Source organism: Choloepus didactylus, chromosome 9 (genome assembly GCF_015220235.1).
Source record: "Choloepus didactylus isolate mChoDid1 chromosome 9, mChoDid1.pri, whole genome shotgun sequence".
Classification (NCBI taxonomy): domain Eukaryota; kingdom Metazoa; phylum Chordata; class Mammalia; order Pilosa; family Megalonychidae; genus Choloepus; species Choloepus didactylus.
Genome location: NC_051315.1, coordinates 53,573,012 through 53,593,647, shown reverse-complemented (window position 1 = coordinate 53,593,647; position 20,636 = coordinate 53,573,012). Strand labels below are relative to the sequence as shown.

General features: G+C 36.0%; 2 protein-coding genes across 3 annotated transcripts in view; both read left to right on the top strand.

The window, feature by feature from the left end:
• Positions 1 to 20,636, top strand: part of COBLL1 (cordon-bleu WH2 repeat protein like 1) — a 155,953-nt gene that overhangs the window by 2,922 nt on the left and 132,395 nt on the right. The window lies entirely within an intron of this gene.
• On the top strand, positions 18,709 to 19,705 carry LOC119543900 (39S ribosomal protein L18, mitochondrial-like). Its single transcript, XM_037848751.1, has one exon. The coding sequence runs from the start codon at positions 18,952 to 18,954 to the stop codon at positions 19,468 to 19,470; it is 519 nt and encodes a 172-aa protein (XP_037704679.1). The 5' UTR covers positions 18,709 to 18,951; the 3' UTR covers positions 19,471 to 19,705.

The window sequence follows — 20,636 nt, the reverse complement described above, 5'->3', positions numbered from 1 at the left end:
CTGTTCAGAGCAGTAATCACTATCTGAAAAATATAAACACACAAAATTTCTTTACTTCATCTATCTTCCTCCACTGTCCAGCTGTCCCTTGGCCTATCCCCAGCTCTGAAAAGTGCCTTTTATGTAATATTTGTTGAATGAATGATTGTTTCTCTTTCTTGAAACATCCAGACCTTTAAAAAGGTTTTAATAGAAGGGAAATTATCCTAGATGTGATTATCTGGTAAGTGGCAGGGAGCAATCTCAATCATTATGTTATAGTAATTTGGAATTAAATTTCTTGCTTTAACTGACTCATAACTCTAATAGCCTGTGAGTCCTAGTCTAGTCCTTATCCTTGTATGTTACTGCTCTAAAACTTCCTCTGTAAATTTCCAAGTTTTATATTGTGGTAGCAGGCCATCTTAAAGAAACTTGGTGCAATTCTGTATTTTACAAATCAGACCCTGAATCCCAGAGACAATGAGTGACTTTGCTGAGGTCCCAGAGCAAATCAGTGGCAAAACTAGAAGGACCCAGTTTGTTGCATTAATTGCTTAAATCCTTTATTGACCACAGTACGATGTAAATAAATTAGACCCCTCTCAGTATCAAACAAAAATATCCATTTTATATGTGTTCCATCTTTCAAGGTCTTGGGCATTGAAATGAAACTAAAGATTCATCTCAAAATCCATTGACAGTCACAAAGTTTTGGTTGTCTTTTGACTGAGATTAAAATTTGCATGAAACTATATCTATAAAATGCATATATATGTATTCATATATAATACATACACATTCATATAAAATGTATATGTATTAATAATATGTTTTCAAATATAACTTATAAACATTGATTTAATTTGCATAGCTACCAAGATGTAAATCATCATAAAGCATTTTTATATTTTATATTAGTATCATTTTCCAAAGTGAAAATACTGTATTTTTTGTTCTTGTAAAATTTTGCGTTTTTTGGAAGAGAGCAACACTTTCAGAAACACTCGTTTGACAGCTGAAATTCTGTTTGTTGGGAGAGGGAGGTGGGTGGGAGCAACAGGCCCAAAGTAATTTCCCTTTCTCCCACGGATACCCAGTTAGTAAAGTTACCTGTTTCCTGTCTTCATACTTATCAAAGTGATGTTAATCTCTTAGAAGAAGCAACATGGTTGCTGAATTCAACTAGGTACTCTGTCTTTAGAACTACTAGTTCTTGTGCTTTTTACTCACCCAACCAGATTCACAGTTTATTTTTTTAAGTCTAGAAAATTTAAATGTGAAAGTTTAGTTGATCTTGCTTTGAGGGAGCTCAGTGTGTTGATTCTGAAGCAGACTTTCAGGAATAAACAGGAAAAACAAGCTCACTTCTTTGTAATTTGACAGCTTTAGGGCTATGGAGTTAATTGAGTGATAGTAAAAGTTAGGGAATTATTTGGAAGCTGCATCCTTTTTTTTTTTAAATGCAATTTTATTGAGATATATTCACATACCATACAGTCATCCAAAGTGTACAATCAGTTGTTCACAGTATTCTCATATAGTTGTGTATTCATCACCACAGTCAATTTTTGAACATTTTCATTACTCCAAAAAAATTAAAAAAATAAAACGTAAAGAATACCCAAAACATCCCATACCTCCATCTCCCCCTATTATTCATTTACTTTTTGTCCCCATATTCTACTCATCTGTTCATATACTGGATAAAGGGAGGTTTTCACAATCACACTTTTACACCAAATAAGCTATATATTTATACAATTGTCTTCAAGAATCCAGGCTACTGGGTTGCCGTTCAACAGTTTCAGTTATTTCCTTCTAGCTATTCTAATATACTAAACACTAAAAAGGGATATTTATATAATGCATAAGAATAACCTCCAGAATGACCTCTCAACTCCATATGAAATCTCTCAGCCACTGAAACTTTATTTTGTTTCATTTATCTTCCCCTTTTGGTTACTTTCTCAATCCCACAATGCCAGGTTAAGGCTCATCCCCGGATTCCACATTGCCCAGGAGATTTACACCCCTGGGAGTCATGTCCCACATAGCAGGGAGGACAGCAGCTGCTCTTAACCATTTATATGGACACATTATTGGTTCTAAGGTTTTACTGATTGCATAAACTGAGTTATTGATAGCTGTCATTTATAGAATTCTTGGATTTTGAATGACCTAGCCGAGGTTTCAACATTAGAATCACCTATGGAGCTTAAAAACAACAACAAAACACCAACATAATCATCATGGTCTCATACACCTACCCTTTCTGATTTTAGTTGGTCTGGGGTGGGTCAAGGGCGTGGGTAGTTTTGAAAAGCTGCTTAGTTGATTCTAATGTGCAACCAGAGCTGAAAACCATTGATTAATTAGATGTCAACTGAGATGGAGATAAAACCATAAATGGCATAGAGACTGCCATTAATCATTTTTAAGGAACTCAAGATTTTAACTTTCAGCATTTACTTTTCATTACTTTGTAAAAATGGGGATATTAACCCCATTTTTACACTTGAGGAAACTGAGGCTCAGAGAGCTTAATTAACATACTTAAGTCTACACAATTCATAGATACAAGAAATGACCCCAAGCCTATGTCCTTAACTGCTGGGTCTGCTGCCACCCAGTATGTTTGCTACCATGTATTATAATAAATGGCTAAAAAATATTTTTACTAATGCCATAAAACTACTTTTGAAAGTGGCTTTATAGATGCATTGTCTTGAGTCTTTTTATATTTATATTTTATATATTTGTAAAACTCCTACAAATTCTAACGCATATGAAAGAACGCAATGCCTAGCATTTAAAAGGAACTCAATCATTGGTTTGTGTCCTCAAGATCATAGTCATTGGTTTAATGCATTTAGAGCAATTTAACTTAACTTATAGTAAACTGGCTGCCTCCTTTTTTTGTATGACAAAATCTGTACTTACTTTTGCTACTAGACGGCTATTAAATGTATTTATAGAATAATTTAAAAAGTAGGATTTTTGATTACCAAAAAAGAAAAATGAAATTAAGTCAATGCTAACTTCTTCAAAGTCTAATTTCCTCTGAATGAGTTAAAGGATAATTGAATAATAGTATTATGACCTTGCTTTATAATTGAAATGGCAGGTATATTTATATAATAATAAAAGCCAACCTCCATGTTATTGAGACAATTGTTTTTCATTTAGTTAGTTATTTAAAAATTTGCAAGTCCTTATCATAAATAAAGCACTTTTCTCTAGGCTGTAGGAGATTGGTTCCTGATCTCAAGAATTATACTGATGAAATTATCTGCAACTATGCAGGAAAAAAAAATGAAGGGACGTGACAGTGTAGAACTTTGACACTGGCTTAAAAATGTGATATTTATGCTTATAACTTAAAATTCAGTAACTTGGATTCCTCAAGAAGTTAAACACAGAACTACCATATGACCTGGCAATCCCACTTCTAGGTATATACACAAAAGAACTGAAAGCAGGACTTGAACAGCTATTTATACATCAATGCTCATAGCAGCATTATTCATAATAGCCAAAAGGTAGAAGCAACCCAAGTCCAAATGATGAATGGATAAATGAAGTATGGTATATCCGTGCAATGGAATATTATTTGGACATAAAAAGGAATGAAGATCTAATATATGCTACAATGTGGATGAAACTTGAAGACATCATGTTGAATGAAATAAGCCAGACAGGTATTGTTTGATTCCACTTACATGAAATAGCTAAAATATGCAAATTCACAGAGACAGAAAGTAGAGTACAGTTACCAGGGGCAGTGAGGAGGGGGAGTGTGGAGTTTAATGCATAAAGGGTACAGGATTTCCTGTTGGGGTGAAGAGGTAGTTTTGGTAATAGACGGGGTTATGGTAGAACAACATTGTGAACGTGATTAATGCCACTGAATTGTGTGCTTGGGAGTGGTTGAGATAGGAAATTTCATGTTGTATAATATATGCTATTTTTAAAACAAAGACTAAAGAAACAATGGCAATTAAATGCAATACAAGATACCGAAGTGGATCTAATAATGGAGGAGAAAAGACTGAAAAGGACTATATTGGGACAATTGAAAAAATTGGAATATGGACTGTTTGCTTTATATCGATGTTAAATTTCTTGAACTTGATAGCTGTACCTAAGTTACATTAAGTGAGTGTCTTTGTTCTCAGGAAATGTTCTCAGGAAGTGTTAAGTGTTAGAGGAGCCTGATGTATGCAACCTTCTCTCAAATGTTTAGAAAATAGATAAGTAGATAGAATGATATAACGAACGTGGCAAAAAACTAATAGTTGGTATATCTGGGTATCTGGGTAGGAGGGTACATTGGAATTCTGTGTATTGTTTCTGTATTATTTTTGCAACTTTCTTGTAACTTTGAAATTATTTCAAAATAAAAAGTTGAAAAAATAAAGAAAAAAGAATGCAAAGGCCTGACTCTCATGGATCAGCAAATTATAGTCTGCAGACCAAATTGAACTCTCCACCTGTTTTGTAGAGTTTTATTGGCACACAGCCACACTCTCCATTTACATATTTCTATAGCTGTTTTTACACTACAGCTGAGTAGTCTGGACAGAGACCAAATGGCCTGCAAAGATAAAAATAAATACTCTCCGGCCCTTTGCAGAAAAAGTGTCAACCCACTGGCCTATCTTATGAAATCAGTAAGTGATATAGTGGTTATTAAATTAAAAATTTATTTAGTGCAGTAAGTAGACTTTCTAAATATTGAATTTAAATATAAATTAAAACAAAGTGATTTATATTCTGTTAGCATTCAGCAAGATATATCTTATAGTAAAGAACTTAGCAGAATGGAGAAGAGTGGTTGTTTTTTTTTTTTTTTTCCAAGTTAAAACTGGTTTTGCCCCCTTGACAAAAATTTAAGAATTTTGACATTTATACGTTATTGGGATTTTAGTTTAAAGAGAAGTTTTAGACTTCCATCCTAGAAAAACTTTTACAAAACATGACTGATATGGTTGAGATATCTAGAAATAAATCTGTCCTGGAAGAGATGGACCAAGCAAAAAGTAGGAGTTCCTATTTAGTTTTTTGAGCTTATACCTATTTTATAATTCAAATTGTCTTTATAATTTCTAGCAAATGTTTCTGTTAAAGATTTTTCATATCCTTAAGCTTTTAGCATTTTAAAATTAGTATGATAATGGTAAGTTTTTTTTGTTGTTTTTTTTTTTTTAATGGCTTTGCTGTGGTAAATTTTTCCCCATCTGTTAGAGTAAAAACAAACTGAAAGTATGGGAGAAAGAAGTTTCCCATGACTATTTATAAAGGGCCAAATGTCTTTTGCACACAAACTTCATATCTAAGGAATGAATCCCTTGGAAAAGGCTCTCAAAGACCAGTCGTTTTGATCACATTAGAAAAATGCTAGGGTGAGCTTGGGTTATCATTTTTTCCCACATAGTTTAAGTTCAAAATGCTATTTATAAACGTAAATAAGGAAAACTATTTATTGACTTGAGGAGTAAGACAGCTATGGGGTTGAATTGTGGAGCAGCTGGGCAACAAAATGCTTTATTTGGGTAGGTCATCCTTAAGTATAAGACAGTAAAGAATGTTAAGACAAGGAAATCATCATTTAAGCTCTATCTATAGAAAATTGAAAATTTAGGACTATTTGTAACTTTTAATTACATTTTAAAGAGATATAAAGCTTTACAAAGATCAGATTTGCTGAATTTCACAGGCATTAAATTAAGCTATGTGCATGCCTAGTATTTGTGTTGGTTAGTGCCCTGATTAGATCTGTGTGTTTCTGCACCATTATGTCCTCCTCAGAGATAAAGCTCAGAGGAAGGCCTTCAGGAATTTTGTGAAGGAAAAGCACAGTAGACTAGAATTGGGTTGGTTTCTTAGCTTTGCCTACTCTCTAGCAAGAGTAGCCCCGTTAAGGCTCTCAAGAGTGTGGCTGTGTGTAGTGAGCCTGGATGGCCGGATGGCCAGGTGACCAGAAAGAACTGCCTTCTGAGTCTCTCATCTTAATTTCCTCTAGTTTACCCCTCTTCCCATTGCAACCCCCAATTGCAATCAGAGCATTAGGAATAATATTAAAAAATGTTTTTTAAAGAAGCATGTCTTAATGGATCGGAAGTTTTCCTTTGTAATCGACTCAAACTTGTAGAAAATTACTTTAGACATTCTTAAAATGGTGTAAATACCAGCTTTTGGGGGGATTTGATTCATGAAGATAACTGAAGTGTTTCAGAGGCAAGCCCAGCAAGTTGGGCTGAATATGAACCCGAGTTATTAATAGCTTTGGTCCAAATTTTGGTTGTGCCTGTAAAATGTTTGAGTTTTTTGGGTGATAAGTTGGTTGGCTTTAAATAGGGTTAAATGGCAAAGACATCTGAATATGTTTTTTAAATGGCAGCGTCACTGGTAAAAGGTGCGTACTTTCTCAATGTGATTAATTTGAGACTCAACACCAAGTAATTTGTTTGCATTCTGGTGTATTTGTTAAAACTAAGTGCACCATTCATTTCACTTTGTAGCCTGCCATCACAGCTTCTGCTTTTACACCAAGTTATATTTGTAAGGAACTAGAGTTAAGATTATCAAACCTAAGTGGGACATTTATATCCATTCCTTGAGGATTTCCAGCTCGTTAACCAACCTTTACACGCATATACACATACTATTATTTCTGGAGAACTGGAGGTTAGGACATATTAGATGAGCCCAAGGGGAGTAGCGATGATAGGAGCCAAACTTTTAACAGCTGCTACAGTGATATATCAGTTCATATGAGCTGGAAAAACAGGAAATTGAGCTGCTAGATATGAAAATGGCTACCACCCTTCCATTCTCAGCCTGGACGGATGTGCAACATTTTTTAGACCCATTGAGTCAACAGTAGTCAAAACAATTATTGGAATCATTGCAATTATTTTCTTCTATGCTCTAAAGTGGATGTTGATCATATACAAGGTGGAAGTTCTTTGTTTCTCTCCTTTTCTTTTATTCCCGATAGCCCATTGCTTTACTAGAATTGGGAGACTGGATTACTGCCTTATTGGACAGCATCTGTATTTCTGTGTCTTGTGGCTTCCCAGTCAGCTCCCGTTGTTTCATGGTTCAATATTCGGTTCTTCATTGGCAGCAAAACTCCAGGGCAAAGTGTCCTACTAGACTATGGGAGTGGTTTATTCCCGTCTCTTGCCCCTATGTAAGATGTATTGCTTTCCATTTCCAGAGAGCAACAAGATGCTTTCACTTAAAGCAAAAATTGCTTTTGCCACTATTTGGGAATGCAAAGCTGAAAATGGTGGAAAAGAATGTTAGCAGGTAAAAAGAAACTAATTTAAGTTGTGATCCTATGCAACCAGTATTCCATCTGTAGTATTCTTGTTCTCTTTTTCTCTCTAGTAGGATAAGTTTTACTGTTATGGTTTATTACCTATGAACTTTTTTCCTTCTAGAAAAGTTAGGTATGCCATTGTTTGAATGAAAGAGATTAAACAATTGTGATCTGATGGGAAACACACTGACATTTTAACTGAGACAAACTTTGTGTGTATACCCTATTACAACTGTAATTTACTCCACTTTACCATATACCATTTTTGAAGTACCATCTGATAGGAGCAATGTTCAAGAGTAATTCACACTTTTTGTTATGTGGTTTGTGATTCTGTATATAAAAATACTGAAAGCTGGAAATTCATTCTTAAGGGATACTGAGAAAAAGTAGTCCTGCAGTTTGTGCTGGTATCCTCATGAAGACCGGGAACACATTTCCAACTAATTTAGTTCTGTGGTAATAAATAATATAGCCTTGAATTTATTTAAAGAAAATTTAGAGTTTGCCAGCCAAATTCAAAATTTCATATACATGTTTGGCTACACTTTTTGGAATTTTCATTTTTTGTTAATTGTAGTTATATATGACACTTAGCAGATAATGCAAGCTTGACTTGGTGGCAATTCTCGAAGTTATCTGAAAGTGTTGAGTAAATACTTGCTATAATTTCTGGTAACCCAAATTCCCTTTTTTTTTTTTTTTTTTTTTTTTTTATTCCCCCAAATATCAAGCACATCAAAAGTTGAAATTGGCAGTAATACAGGATTTAAATGCCATGGATTGGGGGCATACAATTTCCATATCACTGTAAAACCTAAGTAAGTTAGAGACCAGGTTTCTGGAATCCCACAGATTTCTGGAAGAATTCTAAACACAGCAGTATTCCAAATGTGTCTGATATTAAAGAAACAGCCTGAAGGCACCAAGAAATAATGTGCCTTGCTAAAGGTATTCACAGTTTAGGAGGCAGGAAGCAGTTCAGTGATAGTTTTTCAATTCCATCCTATTTTAGCACCTATCAGTCTGTATGTACAAGGTATTTCATAAGATTTCCTATCAAAAAATTCTGAAACTTGGCCATTTTGTTTTAATAGTTAAAGGCTATCCAAAACGCCTTGTTCTCTGAATCAAATATAGTCAAAACCTTCTGTTTATCATGATGATCATTCATTTTTACTCTGTGGGTGCAGCATGATTTGTGTGAGGGGTAGTTGGGAGGGATGAGTGAGGAACACATCTCAATTTACTTACCACTCTGTGCTGAGGCATCATGGAAGGTTTTGCACACATTATTTCCATGGCCTAGGATTATTTCTTCAGAATGATAGTCACCAACTTGGACCTCTGTCAAACAGTGAAAATGAAAGGAAAGGAGAATGAATAAAAAAAGGTTGAGGGTAGGGGGTGGAACATTTTGGAGTTGAGAATGGAGGCTTTTTCTTCCTTTATCTTTGAGAACCAGCCAGCTTCTTAAATTTAACACTGCTAGTGAGGAAATAGTTTTCCTAGATCAATATATTTAAAGCTCTAAAATTAGCTATGTCAAAGCAGAAATTTTTTGAAAGTGTTTATTTTTTAAAAAATGTGTTAAGGTAAATATTTGGGAGAGATGGTATTAGCCTGTTCATTGCAATTTAATTTATTATTTTATGTTTAAATACATTAAGTGTATTTCAGTTGTGTGTATAATACGCATTTCCTCTCTTTCCTGGGCCATTTGTGATCTGCTTACATTTTTACACTACTGCTTCATGGGAAAAAAATTAAATTTCATGGGTTATAAAGGGGAGAATTTTCCTGGGCCTTTTCCTTCTTTGATTAGCCAATTAAGTGCATGCTGTGCTAGATGGAAATGTAGAGATGATTACATTTTTTACTGGAGGATGTGATAAAGAAAGTTCCAGAAATCATGCAAAATATCTGCAATGAATGGGAAACGGGAGAACAGAACAGTCCCTGGATGGTGGAAGAAAAGGAGATTGTGCTAAAATAAAATGCAAAGTGGCACTGCCACTGAATTAGCAGTTTGAGGATTGACAGCTTAAACCTATTATGTTCACTTTGAAACTCTGGTACTGTTAGCTTGTAAAATACTTCTGCGATCTTAGGTTATTAGAAAGTATTTTTTGCCAAGGACTCTAACCTATTCAAAAGTGCCATGTGTGCTTTATTTCTTTCTTCCTTTCTTCCCTCCCCTCCCCTCCTCTTCCCTCCTCTCCTCTCCCTCCCTCCCTCCCTCTTCCTTCCTTCCTTCCTTCCTTCCTTCCTTCCTTCCTTCCTTCCTTCCTTCCTTTTCTTTCTTTCTTGAGATTTTCTGTCCTAAAGCAAATTGATAATCATGCCACTGACAATAATTCTTTACAGTAGTGTTTATGGGTTATTTCATTCATTCATTATTTTTCTAACAGGTAATATATTCTTATGACACAAAATTTAAAAGATAAAAATGACAGGACTGTGAACAAACTCTTTCTAGCCTCTGACTCCTGCCACCCACATTTTCTTCCTAGAAGTAATCAGTGTTACCTGTTCTTGAGAATCCTTGTAAGATACTCTGTACCAGCACACCCCAATGGAAATATGAGTCACATATGCAATGTTAAATTTTATAGGAGCCATATTTAAAAAGTAAAAAGAATTTAATTTCAATAATGTTATATGGTGCAATGGTTAAAATGAATCTAATCCTATCAAAACAATAGTTGTCTTTCACAGAAAAATATTTTTCACTGTGTCAAATTAGGTTCTAATGAATTGGAATAGCTAGCAGTAAATACCTGAAACTATCAAACTACAACCCAGAACCCTTGAATCTTGTAGACGATTGTATAAAAATGTAGCTTATGAGGGGTGACAATGTGATTGGGAAAGCTATGTGGATCACACTCCCCTTTGTCCAGTGTATGGATGGATGAGTAGAAAAATGGGGGAAGAAAACAAACAAAAACACCCAGTGTTCTTTTTTACTTTAATTGTTCTTTTTCACTTTAATTTTTATTCTTATTATTTTTGTGTGTGTGGTAATGAAAATGTCAAAAATTAATTTTGGTGATGAATGCACAACTATATAATGGTACTGTAAACAATTGAATGTATGCTTTGTTTTGTATGACTGCATGGTATGTGAATATAACTCAATAAAAATGAATTAAAAGAAAAAAAGAAATTCAGTTCAAGTGCCTACTGACTACTATTTTGGACAATGCATCTTGATACACACTTGAGAAAATGGGTATCTATGTGTATGTGTTCCCTCTCTTTATACACAATCAGTGCTGCTTTGTACTTTGCTTTTTTAACTTAATGTATCTTGGTAATCATTACATTTCATTACATTTAGGGTTTTGGTTTTTACTAGTGACATATTATGTTCTGTAAAGATGAACCATAGTTTATATAACCAGTCTCCTATTGATGGATACTTAGGCCTTTTGCTATTATTAGCTGATCATTTTAGCATCCTTTATGCAGTTTGAAATCTGTGCTAATACTTTTTGGTCAAATTCATTAGTCTGGGAGCCGTAAAAGACAGAGGCCATACTCTCGACTGCTTCTTTTCTGTATATTGCTGGGTTTAACTCAGTGCCCTGTGTGTACCCAGACACACAATGATCAGCGTTTGGATGGGTGTTATTTGAGTTTGTGTGAAGGGAAATGCATATCTGGAACTTGAGTGAGAGGTCTGTCTTGGAGATGGAGACAAGTGAATTACTTGGCAGCTGGAGTGTTAAAAGCTCGGTTCCATATTTTGCATAACTAAAAGCTCAGTTATGCAAAATATGGAACTGAGAACTTTGTATTCATTTTTGTGGCAATTACCAATGAATTGTTGCTTAGACACCATTAAATGCCACATCCTTACAAGGGCTGTTGTAAATCTCTCAGCACTCTACTTTAAGATTCCATTCTTGGTTTGAGTTCTTCTTTTAACATTATTCCCTGCAGTGGTATTTATGAAAGAAATATGAAATTCATTAGTAGTATAAGTGAAAATTTTGAGTTATGTTCTTTCCATCTCATGCTTACAGAAAACAGAAAGCTCTGGTGGTCCTGGGCAGAGCTGTTTGCGTAACAGGACTTAAGGGCTGTATTATTATTCATAGCCTAAATATTCCTATTTGAAAAATTACAGCAGAGTAACATTTGATTTATAGAACAGGTTATAGGGGTTGAGAGAGAAATAATTAGACATTCGTTGTGCAAGTGCATTAGAATTTTACTCATTTGTGCCAAAACCCTGAAATTGAAATTGTCAACAGCCATGCTGTTTTGAGTCAGGACTTCTGTATATAGAGGAAATTAGCCTTTTGATGTGAACAATAACAGGCTGAAGAGTAAGCCCAAATAGTGAAGGGTGTTTTCTACCAGCTCATGACACAAGAGACTGAGAATTTACAGGTACCATGAATGGAAGGAATTAAATTGTCAAATAAGTGCCCAGGAAAGAAAAATCCCATATGAATGCTCCTTTATCCTAGTATTTTTGGGTGTTACACTTCGAAATGAATACAAAACTGCAAATATTATAGTGGCAAATAGGTTTTTCCACTGTTTTTGTTTTCTGAGAATGTTTTTGGCAACAAATTGGCATTTTACATTGTCCCAAAATAAGATGAAACTCCAAGCCAGAAAAAAGCTTGAAGAAATGATAATGTGTGTGCAGCTCACCCAGTGCTCCACAAAGTATTTAAATGAGCCTATACATTGAACCCTGCAGCCTACCTTACAGTTGTCTGATGCAATGAACCACTGCACTTGGCACTCTAGCATTTAACAGCATTTTGGATTTGGTTTCAAATAAAACTGGTCCAGCCAGGAGTGAAACTAGCACTCTACAGCAGCTGTGGTAGAGTGGGCTTCTAGAGGCTCTGCTCTGCCACTTGCTGGGTTAGATGCTTTCACCTCACTGAACCCTGGTTTCCTTTGTGGTGGAGGAGTATAATATTACAAAATTAAATGAATTAAAGTGTGGCAGCCACACTAGCACATACCAGGCATCCAGTTTATATTTGTTAAATTTTAAATATTATCTAAATTTTTGGAAAATAGCATATTGTTATGCTGGCATCCTTATTACACTTAGTCAGAAGAAAGGAGGGAGGGGACACTCCCTGTTCTCATTCTCATCTCCTGGTAAGTGGAGGATGGGCTTGGCCAGAAGGTTCATAAGTTCACTGTGAAAGTTCCCATGCTAAATGCAGCTAACTTATTCTTGGCATGCTGGGTATAAATATCTACTGATCTTAATGAAAATCACATTCCCTTTGAAAGGAGAAAAATGTCCTTTCTGAGATTAGGAATATGCTACCAAGGTGATCGTAATTTTGATTGTTTCCTCACTTCATTGTGTGACTTGTCTTACCTTTTAATAATTCACTTTTTTCCATTGTAAAATGAGAGTACCCCTGGCTGCATTTCTTTGATTTTGTTAGGATTGATAGGCAGTGACTGAAAATTTTCAATTGTAATGTCATATACAAAAACATCATTATTCAAAAATGGGTGTCAGGATGTGAGACACCATTCTAATCATAGGCTATCATGTTTTGAAGAGAATTTTCTTTTACACAAAGATTAAAATCACATCTTCTACCCTCAACAAACAAGAAATTGATACATTTTTCCTTACCACAAATGCTGTAGAATTAAGTGGCAATCTGGAAGCTGACTCCTCCTCTCTTTAGTTGACTGTGACCACTTTATTTAGTCCAGGGAAGAGAGTGGGCAGCACTTCTCCAAAGTGGTTTAAAGCTGTAACCCTTTCTGGGCTGGTAGAAGCATGATGGCACTGTCTGAAAATTAACCCTGCATGCTCTTCACTGAAAGCCTTTAGTGGGGCAAATACAGTTAAATAGATTTACTTATTTATATTTTTTGGATTAGCTCTTTGTTGTAATATAGGAATATTTTCCATTTTCTTGAGGTAATTTGGATGTCAAAGAGGAAAGAGTAACTCAAAATTTCTTAACATAATTAAGATCTACTTTTTTTTTTTAGTAATAACAAAAATTTCCAGACAGGAAATGAATTATACCCATGCATGGACTCTGTACTTGTAAAGTTTTTGAGCATTGGGGTGCCCTTGGTAAATTAACCTTTAAATAAATGTGTTTTACAACATAATATGTAAAACAATATGGAGCCTTAATTGCATCAGAGATTGAATGGATATTCAATAAATTCAGTACAATGTCTATTAATGAAAAAGACCTGGGCATAGTAATTTAAAAGCAGTGGCCAGTGACTTACCATTATTGACCACCGACTATTTGCAGGAACTGTGCTAAATGCATGACACACACTATTGCATTTAATAGTCACAATCACCCTGTAAAGTAGATGTAGTTGTTATCCTAATTTTACAAACGAGGAAACTGAGGTTTAGAGAGTAATTTGTCCAGGGTCTTGTGGCCAGTCAGTGGTAGATAGGAGACTAGAACCCAAACCTTATTTGAAGTCTTCAATCTTGACCACTTTGTATTCTGCCTCCAGGAACTACCAGGGGTGACAAAGCCAATAATATAAATAATCGTGGGTGGGACCTTAAATGGGATAACCATTTTTTTGTTGTTGCTGTTTTTATTTTATTGTTTTCTTATTACAGAATTGACAATTATCACAGAATATTCAAAAGTGGAGAAAAATGTAAAGAAAAATCATTATCCATACCACCTGGAGATAACCATGTTAACAAGACTTTGCATTTTAACATGTCCTAATATGGGTTTTGAATAAGATAGAATTAACTTATTTTCTATAAGAGCAACATTCGTGGTCAAATATTCTGGGAAATGCTGGGTTAAACAGAGTTAAACTGTTTTCTCCTCTAAAGGACTTAGAGGTTTTAATATCTGGGCTACTAAATTGGAAATATGAAAGATAATATTTTCCAAATTTATTTGTCAGAACAACTCTAATTTATATTTCAAAACCAGTGTTGTATCAAATAAAGTTTAGGTAATGCTGTGGAGAGAATACATTCTTCTAGATTTTTTTGATAAGCATTTAGATTTTTATTTCTATATAATATTTTTAAATTTCTTTTCTCCAGGATTATATGGTAGGTCTTTTCAATTATTTAAAACTCATTTAAGATTACTTTTTGAAACAGTTGTTTTGCCAGTTTGGATGTATTATGTTCCCCCAAATGCCATTATCTTTGATGCAATCTTGTGGGAACAGACCTTTAGTGTTGATTAGATTGGAATCCTTTGATTGAGTGTTTCCATGGAGATGCGACTCAATCAAATGTGAGTGAAATGTTTGGTTGTATGATTTCCATGGAGGTGTTACCCCGTCCATTTATAGTGGGTGTTAATTGGATCACTGGAGTCTTATAAAGGAATTCACAGACAGAGGGTCTCAAAGCAACTGAGAGTGACATTTTGGAGAAGAGCTGCAACTAGAGAGACAGTTTGAAGATGACCGTTGAAAGCAGACTTTTGCTCTGGATAAGCTAAGAGAGGACAAACGCCCAAGAGCAACATTTTGAAGAATGCACAGGAGCTGAGAGAGGAGCTGGAACTCAACCAGGGATCAGCAGATGCGAGCCAGCTATGTGCCTTCCCAGCTAACAGAGGTTTGCCAGATGCCATTGGCCTTCCTTCAGTGAAGGTATACTTGTTGACGCCCCAGCTTGGACACTTTTATGGCCTTAAGACTGTAACTTTGTAACCAAAGAAACCCCCTTTATAAAAGCCAATCTATTTCTGGTATTTTTGCATAACCAGCAGCATTAGCAAACCGTAACAGTTGCATAACACACCATGGGTGTATATATGTCTGTTTACATTTTCTTTGTAACCTTTCACTTGTTATTAAACATTTGGACTGTTTCCAGTGAAATTATTAACTGTAAAAGGGTTATGAGTTTTAGGTTTGGGTGAATGTGGTTCCAGAACTGATTGCAACAGTGAGGATGCCAGCCCCAGGGTTTGTTATGCAGCTAGCAACTGAAAGCCATTACAAGTTTCAGAGCAATTTGGGATGGACCTGTGAATTGCTGTGAGGAGAGAGACATGCCAAAGAAAGACTTTGCTTAGGGAAAATAGGAGTCATCAAGCTCTTACAATGTGCTGTCAAGTAGGGGTGTGTGTGGAATTACCTAAATGGTTGGGTTAGTGCAGCCAGTGTGGTCCAGTGGCTAGGAGTGGTCTCTTCCCAGCAGCTCTGGGGAGGCCTGGAAGCAGGGGGAGGTCTGGTTGGTTATTAATCTTTCCTGTGGTCAAGGGAGGTGAGAGGGTTGGGACTTCTCAGGCTCCTTTTAGAGGTGAAGAAGCTGGGCCTCTGGACAGATGTGAATTTTGAGAAGGGGAGCTTAATTTGGATTATATGGGGAGGACTGAATTTGAAGCTACTAAATAGATACTCCACTGTAACAAGAACAAGAAGTCTTCCTGAGCGAATAAGCAATTCATTGATTTCTTTTTTCCTTTTCATTTAACAAATACTTATTGAAAGCCAACTATGTGTCAGGCACTGGGCAGAGCCCTCACTTACCAGCGAATTCTATTGAAAATATTACTACATAGTGCAGGGAAATTATATTCATGGAATAAAATCACTGGCTAGAATGAAAACATGGGCCAATCTTATTAAAAATACACATCTTTTAAAAACCTCCAAGGCAGTATAAACGATACTTTCTCTGTGCAGTTTCAAATACTTTTTTTTTTTTTTTTTTTTTTTTGCCTTGGGATACATTGTGGCTGGTTCCTCAGATGTCTTAATGAACTTTTGCAGCAAGTTCATATTAATATAGAATGTGCAAATGTGTATGTGCCATTCTTCCACCTCCACAGAAGCCCCCTCCCACCCACCACCCACCCCTTACCCCTCACCCCCATACACACGGATTCGTTTTCATTGAACTCAGGGAACTTGGAGCAAGAGGTGCTAGGCTCTGGCCTGTTCCTTCTTTGCCTGGGGCCCCAGGGCCCTCAGCTCAGCAGGCAGAGGGCAGAGCTGCCAGTTTTAAATCAGGCAACAGTGCAGTTATTCTTCTCCTGACCAGACACCATCAGTCATCTCTTTTGTCGTAATTATGATTTTTTTTTTTTGTAATGACAGTCAGGAGGTGCTGGGAATAGTCTAAGGAGACAGGCTTGGCATTTCAGAGAGCCCTAGGTTTGAATCCTAACTCAGCCATTAATGGGTATGAAACTTTGGACAAATTATCCTCCTTGCAACCGTGTTTTTGTCATCTGAAAATAAGAATAACCCACTTATCCTATAGGCTTATAGTTAGGACTAATTGAAAGCATTTATAAGTAAAACCATTAAATAGTGACAAGTAATAAACTAATTTCCATTATTGTAATTTAATGATTAAATGTAGCTCAATGATTAAAGTTTTTGAATATCAGCCACATGAAAAGTGCACAGGATTGGGTTAGCTGCCCACTCTCATTTCTATGCAGTAAGTTAGTAGTTGATATTTGGTTTAGGATCAGCATATTTCAAACAAAAACAATGCTGTTTTGTAACTCATTAATTAATTCATAGAATGTGATTCTCTGTAAGCAGGTTTTGCAGCTTTTAATCATTAGGAAAGGCTCTACCTGGTAAGATGTGGAGATAGTGAGCGCACAATGTGTATATTGTAAGCCTTTATTCCCTTTTCCTCTATGGAAGAAAATAACTAACTAACCAAATCTGTTCTTTCACTGGACTTTATTCTTAGCGAAATTTCCTAATGAAAAAACTTTATATATTAGCCTTCAATTTAGTCCCCTCTTGTATATGAAGGCTAGACTTCATTTTGTGCCACCTATATCTGCAGCAGGTGTTCTTTCTATTAAATACTGACAAAGCAATAAAATTCATTGGTCATGACTCATTTTATGCCTTGTGCAGGAAGATGCAGTAGCAGAACACGGGTGGGAACCACTGACTACATAGTCTTCCAGTAGTCACATAAATTCCACATCTGCAAACTAGAAATAGTCTCTTTACATTACAAACGATATGTAAGGTGAAACTCACTTACCTTGATGATATGTCTTTGGTAATGTGTCCTGAAATGATTTGGTTTGCATAGGTTATTCATTTCCTTTCTAAATTCTTGGTAAGGTTAATTCTCTTGACTGTACAGATTCTCTTGGGTATGGAGTATGGTGTGACATCTGCATGAAGATATGCTTTCTCACTGAGTTTTGTCGCACCATCTTCACGTCAGGCCAGATTCATTTCCACATGCATATTCATCCAATTAAAAATCATCAGTGCCATTTCTGAAGGAGGACAGATTATGAAGTTGATCATAATGTAGAAAGCTGCAATTTTTCTCAATTAAAGCTGCCCAACCAGGTACCATTGGTCATAAACTATTGAAAATTGGTGAGAACCCTCAAGATCATGGAGAAAGAAGGTATGATTGTGGAAGAAAGTGTTCACCTTTTGAACTGGTGTGTTTTCTAACAAAGGCAAGAATTCTCCTTGAAACTGGCTTTTATTTGAATAGTATGAACCCTTGTCACACATCACTATTTTCTTTAGAGGATTAGGTCATTTTAAAGAATTGTAAAGTATCAGAAAGTTACATGAGAGTACTTGAATATTTTAAGAACATAACAGTATTTTGCTGATTTTAGGGTCCATACAGTTAAAAAAAAAAAGTCAAGTACTAAAACTAGCTATTCATTTCCCCCCTCTCTGAAACAACTAAACAAAACCCTTTAAAAATCTTCCAGCTTTTTAAATCAAGGATGTACTTTAAATAAAAGTCATTGAAAATCTGGCCTCAGGACTATAGGCAGTAGAAACATATCAACTTCCTGAACAACTGTTTCCTTCTCTACTTAATATTCACTTTGTGTTTGACACTTTGGCATGTTTCCTGGCATGCCTGAGCCTTCATCACATTTTTTCCATTTTTTAATTTGATTGAAAAATCAGTTTATACATTTTCAAACCTTGGTTTCTAATTTGATGGGGGAAATTATATCCAGTTGTTTTAAATTTGCATTATTAGATGATTGATGAAGTTTGGGAAACTATTAAGATATTTAACTTTCATTTTGTTTTTCTCCTACAGATTCACTTCATACCCTTAATTTTATGTTTGTATGTGCATATTTTTATAATTGGTTTCTTAAAAGCTCCTAATATGTAAAACATTGATTTTGTTTCATATGTTCTAAATATTTCTCCAGTTTTATCATTTATCTTGTAGCTTGGTTTATGGAAGTATTCTTCTGCATTCAAGTTACATTTTATTTTAGACAAAATCTATGTATTTTCCTTTGTCTTGCTTAGAAATGCATGTGCGTCATGAGATATTTAAACTATTCCCTTATCTTAAATTTATGATAGATTAAGTATTTGACTAAAACAATCTGAAGTTTTTTCTTTTATGGTATAAGATAGGGTCTAAATTTTAAAAAAGGCAAATGCCTCAACATTATCTGTTGAATAATTTGATCTTTTCTCAACTGATTTGAAAGGGCACCTTTATCATATACTAAATTAATTTTTTCCATGGATCTGTTACTGCTTTTTCCACTGCTTTTAAAAATCAGTCCAGGCGAGCCTAATGCATTTTCCCTGAGTTAATATGTCTGCGCCGGGGGAGACTCTGAGACACCCTTGAGGAACAGGAGGCCAGGCTTTCCCGAGGCTTTGCCTGAGGTCCCCTGGTTATGGCGCTTCGCTCGCGGCCCTGGAAGTTGTTCTCGGTTTGCAGAAACCCCGAGTTTGGGTGCGCAGCCCTCTCAACCGGTGGCAAACCAGCGGTGAAGCCTGACGTGGACTCTCTGGAAAATGAAGCTGTTGCCTCAGAATTCACCAACCGGAATCCCCGGAATCTGGAACTCCTAGCTTTAGCCAGGAAAGAGCGGGGTTGGGGGACAGTGTGGCCCTCCCGTGAGTTCTGGCACAGGTTACGAGTTATAAGGACTCAACATCATATTGAAGCATTTGTTGAGCATCGAAATGGCCAGGTTGTACTTTCAGCATCCACTCGTGAATGGGCTATTAAAAAGCATCTTTATAGGACCAGAAATGTGGTGGCTTGTGAGAATATAGGAAGAGTCCTGGCAGAAAGATGCCTAGAGGCCGGCATCAACGTCATGGTCTACCAGCCAACTCCTTGGGAGGCAACCTCAGACTCGATGAAACGGCTACAAAATGCTATGACAGAAGGTGGTGTGGTATTATAGGAACCTCGGAGAATCTATGAATAAAACAGCAACATTAATTGTTTTGAACTTGTACAAAACTTCCAGCCATTACAGTCATCAAAAGAGAACATCTGGAAAAACAGCCAGCTTGGCTGTTTTATGACAATACTGAAACAGTGGGATATAAAGAGCGTGTGGCCTTCTCTTGGTGGTGGTGGTGGTGTTTTAATCAAGGGACCCTCTCTTGGACCTGAAAAAGCTATTTGAGCAAAGTAGTAACCAATTATAATTAGCTTTTGAAGGACAAATGAGAAGTTGTTTACAAATTTAAAATAAAGGCCTATTATGGAAAAAAAAAAAAATCAGTCCAAAAATTTTACTTGCAGTGTCTTTATGTTTCAGTGATCTGGTAGGGTAAGTCATAACAGTAAACATTCTTTTCAAAATTCTCTTGGCTGGTATCAGGCATTCTTTTTTCCAAGTAGAATTTAGAATTGAGAATGCAAATTAGGTAGTTCTATTCAATCTCTACATAGTGGAGAGTTGTTATTTCTACAATATTGAACCGTCTTATCAAGGAACATGTTCTTAGCACTATTTTCTGCCCCCAGGGTCTCATTTCTCTTTCATAGTACAGCATATTTTACCATTAGGAAAGTATTCCTTCATGGGTATCCTTGGTTAAGAGAAAACCATCTTGAGGACTATGGAATTAACTGGATGTCTTTAAGTTACTTTATCAACGTGGTGTAGTGGAGTGCTTCTCCAAGTATGGTTGGTCCCCAATCACCAGCATTAGCAGCACCAGCAGCACCTGGGAGCTTGTTGGAACTAGAGATTCTCTGACCCACCTAGACCGACTCACTCAGAAACTATGAGTGTGGATCCCAGCAATCTGTTTCAATAAACTCTCCAGGTGATGCTGATGTATGTGAAAGGTTAAGAACCATTGGTCAAGTGGGCAAAGCATAGGCTTTGGAGTCATGCAGTGTAAAACCCCACTTGACCCCTTTATAGAATGTGATTTTTGGCAAGTTGCTTACATATTTAATCTCAGTATCCTCATCTGTAATGTGAACTTTTATGAGAATTATCTCTTGCAAATAAAGGGTGTAGATGCTCAGTAGCCATCATTGTTGATTTCCAAGAAGCTAGGACTGAAGTAGTGTACAGTTTAAGTATTAGGCAGTGGTGGAGGTACCTAG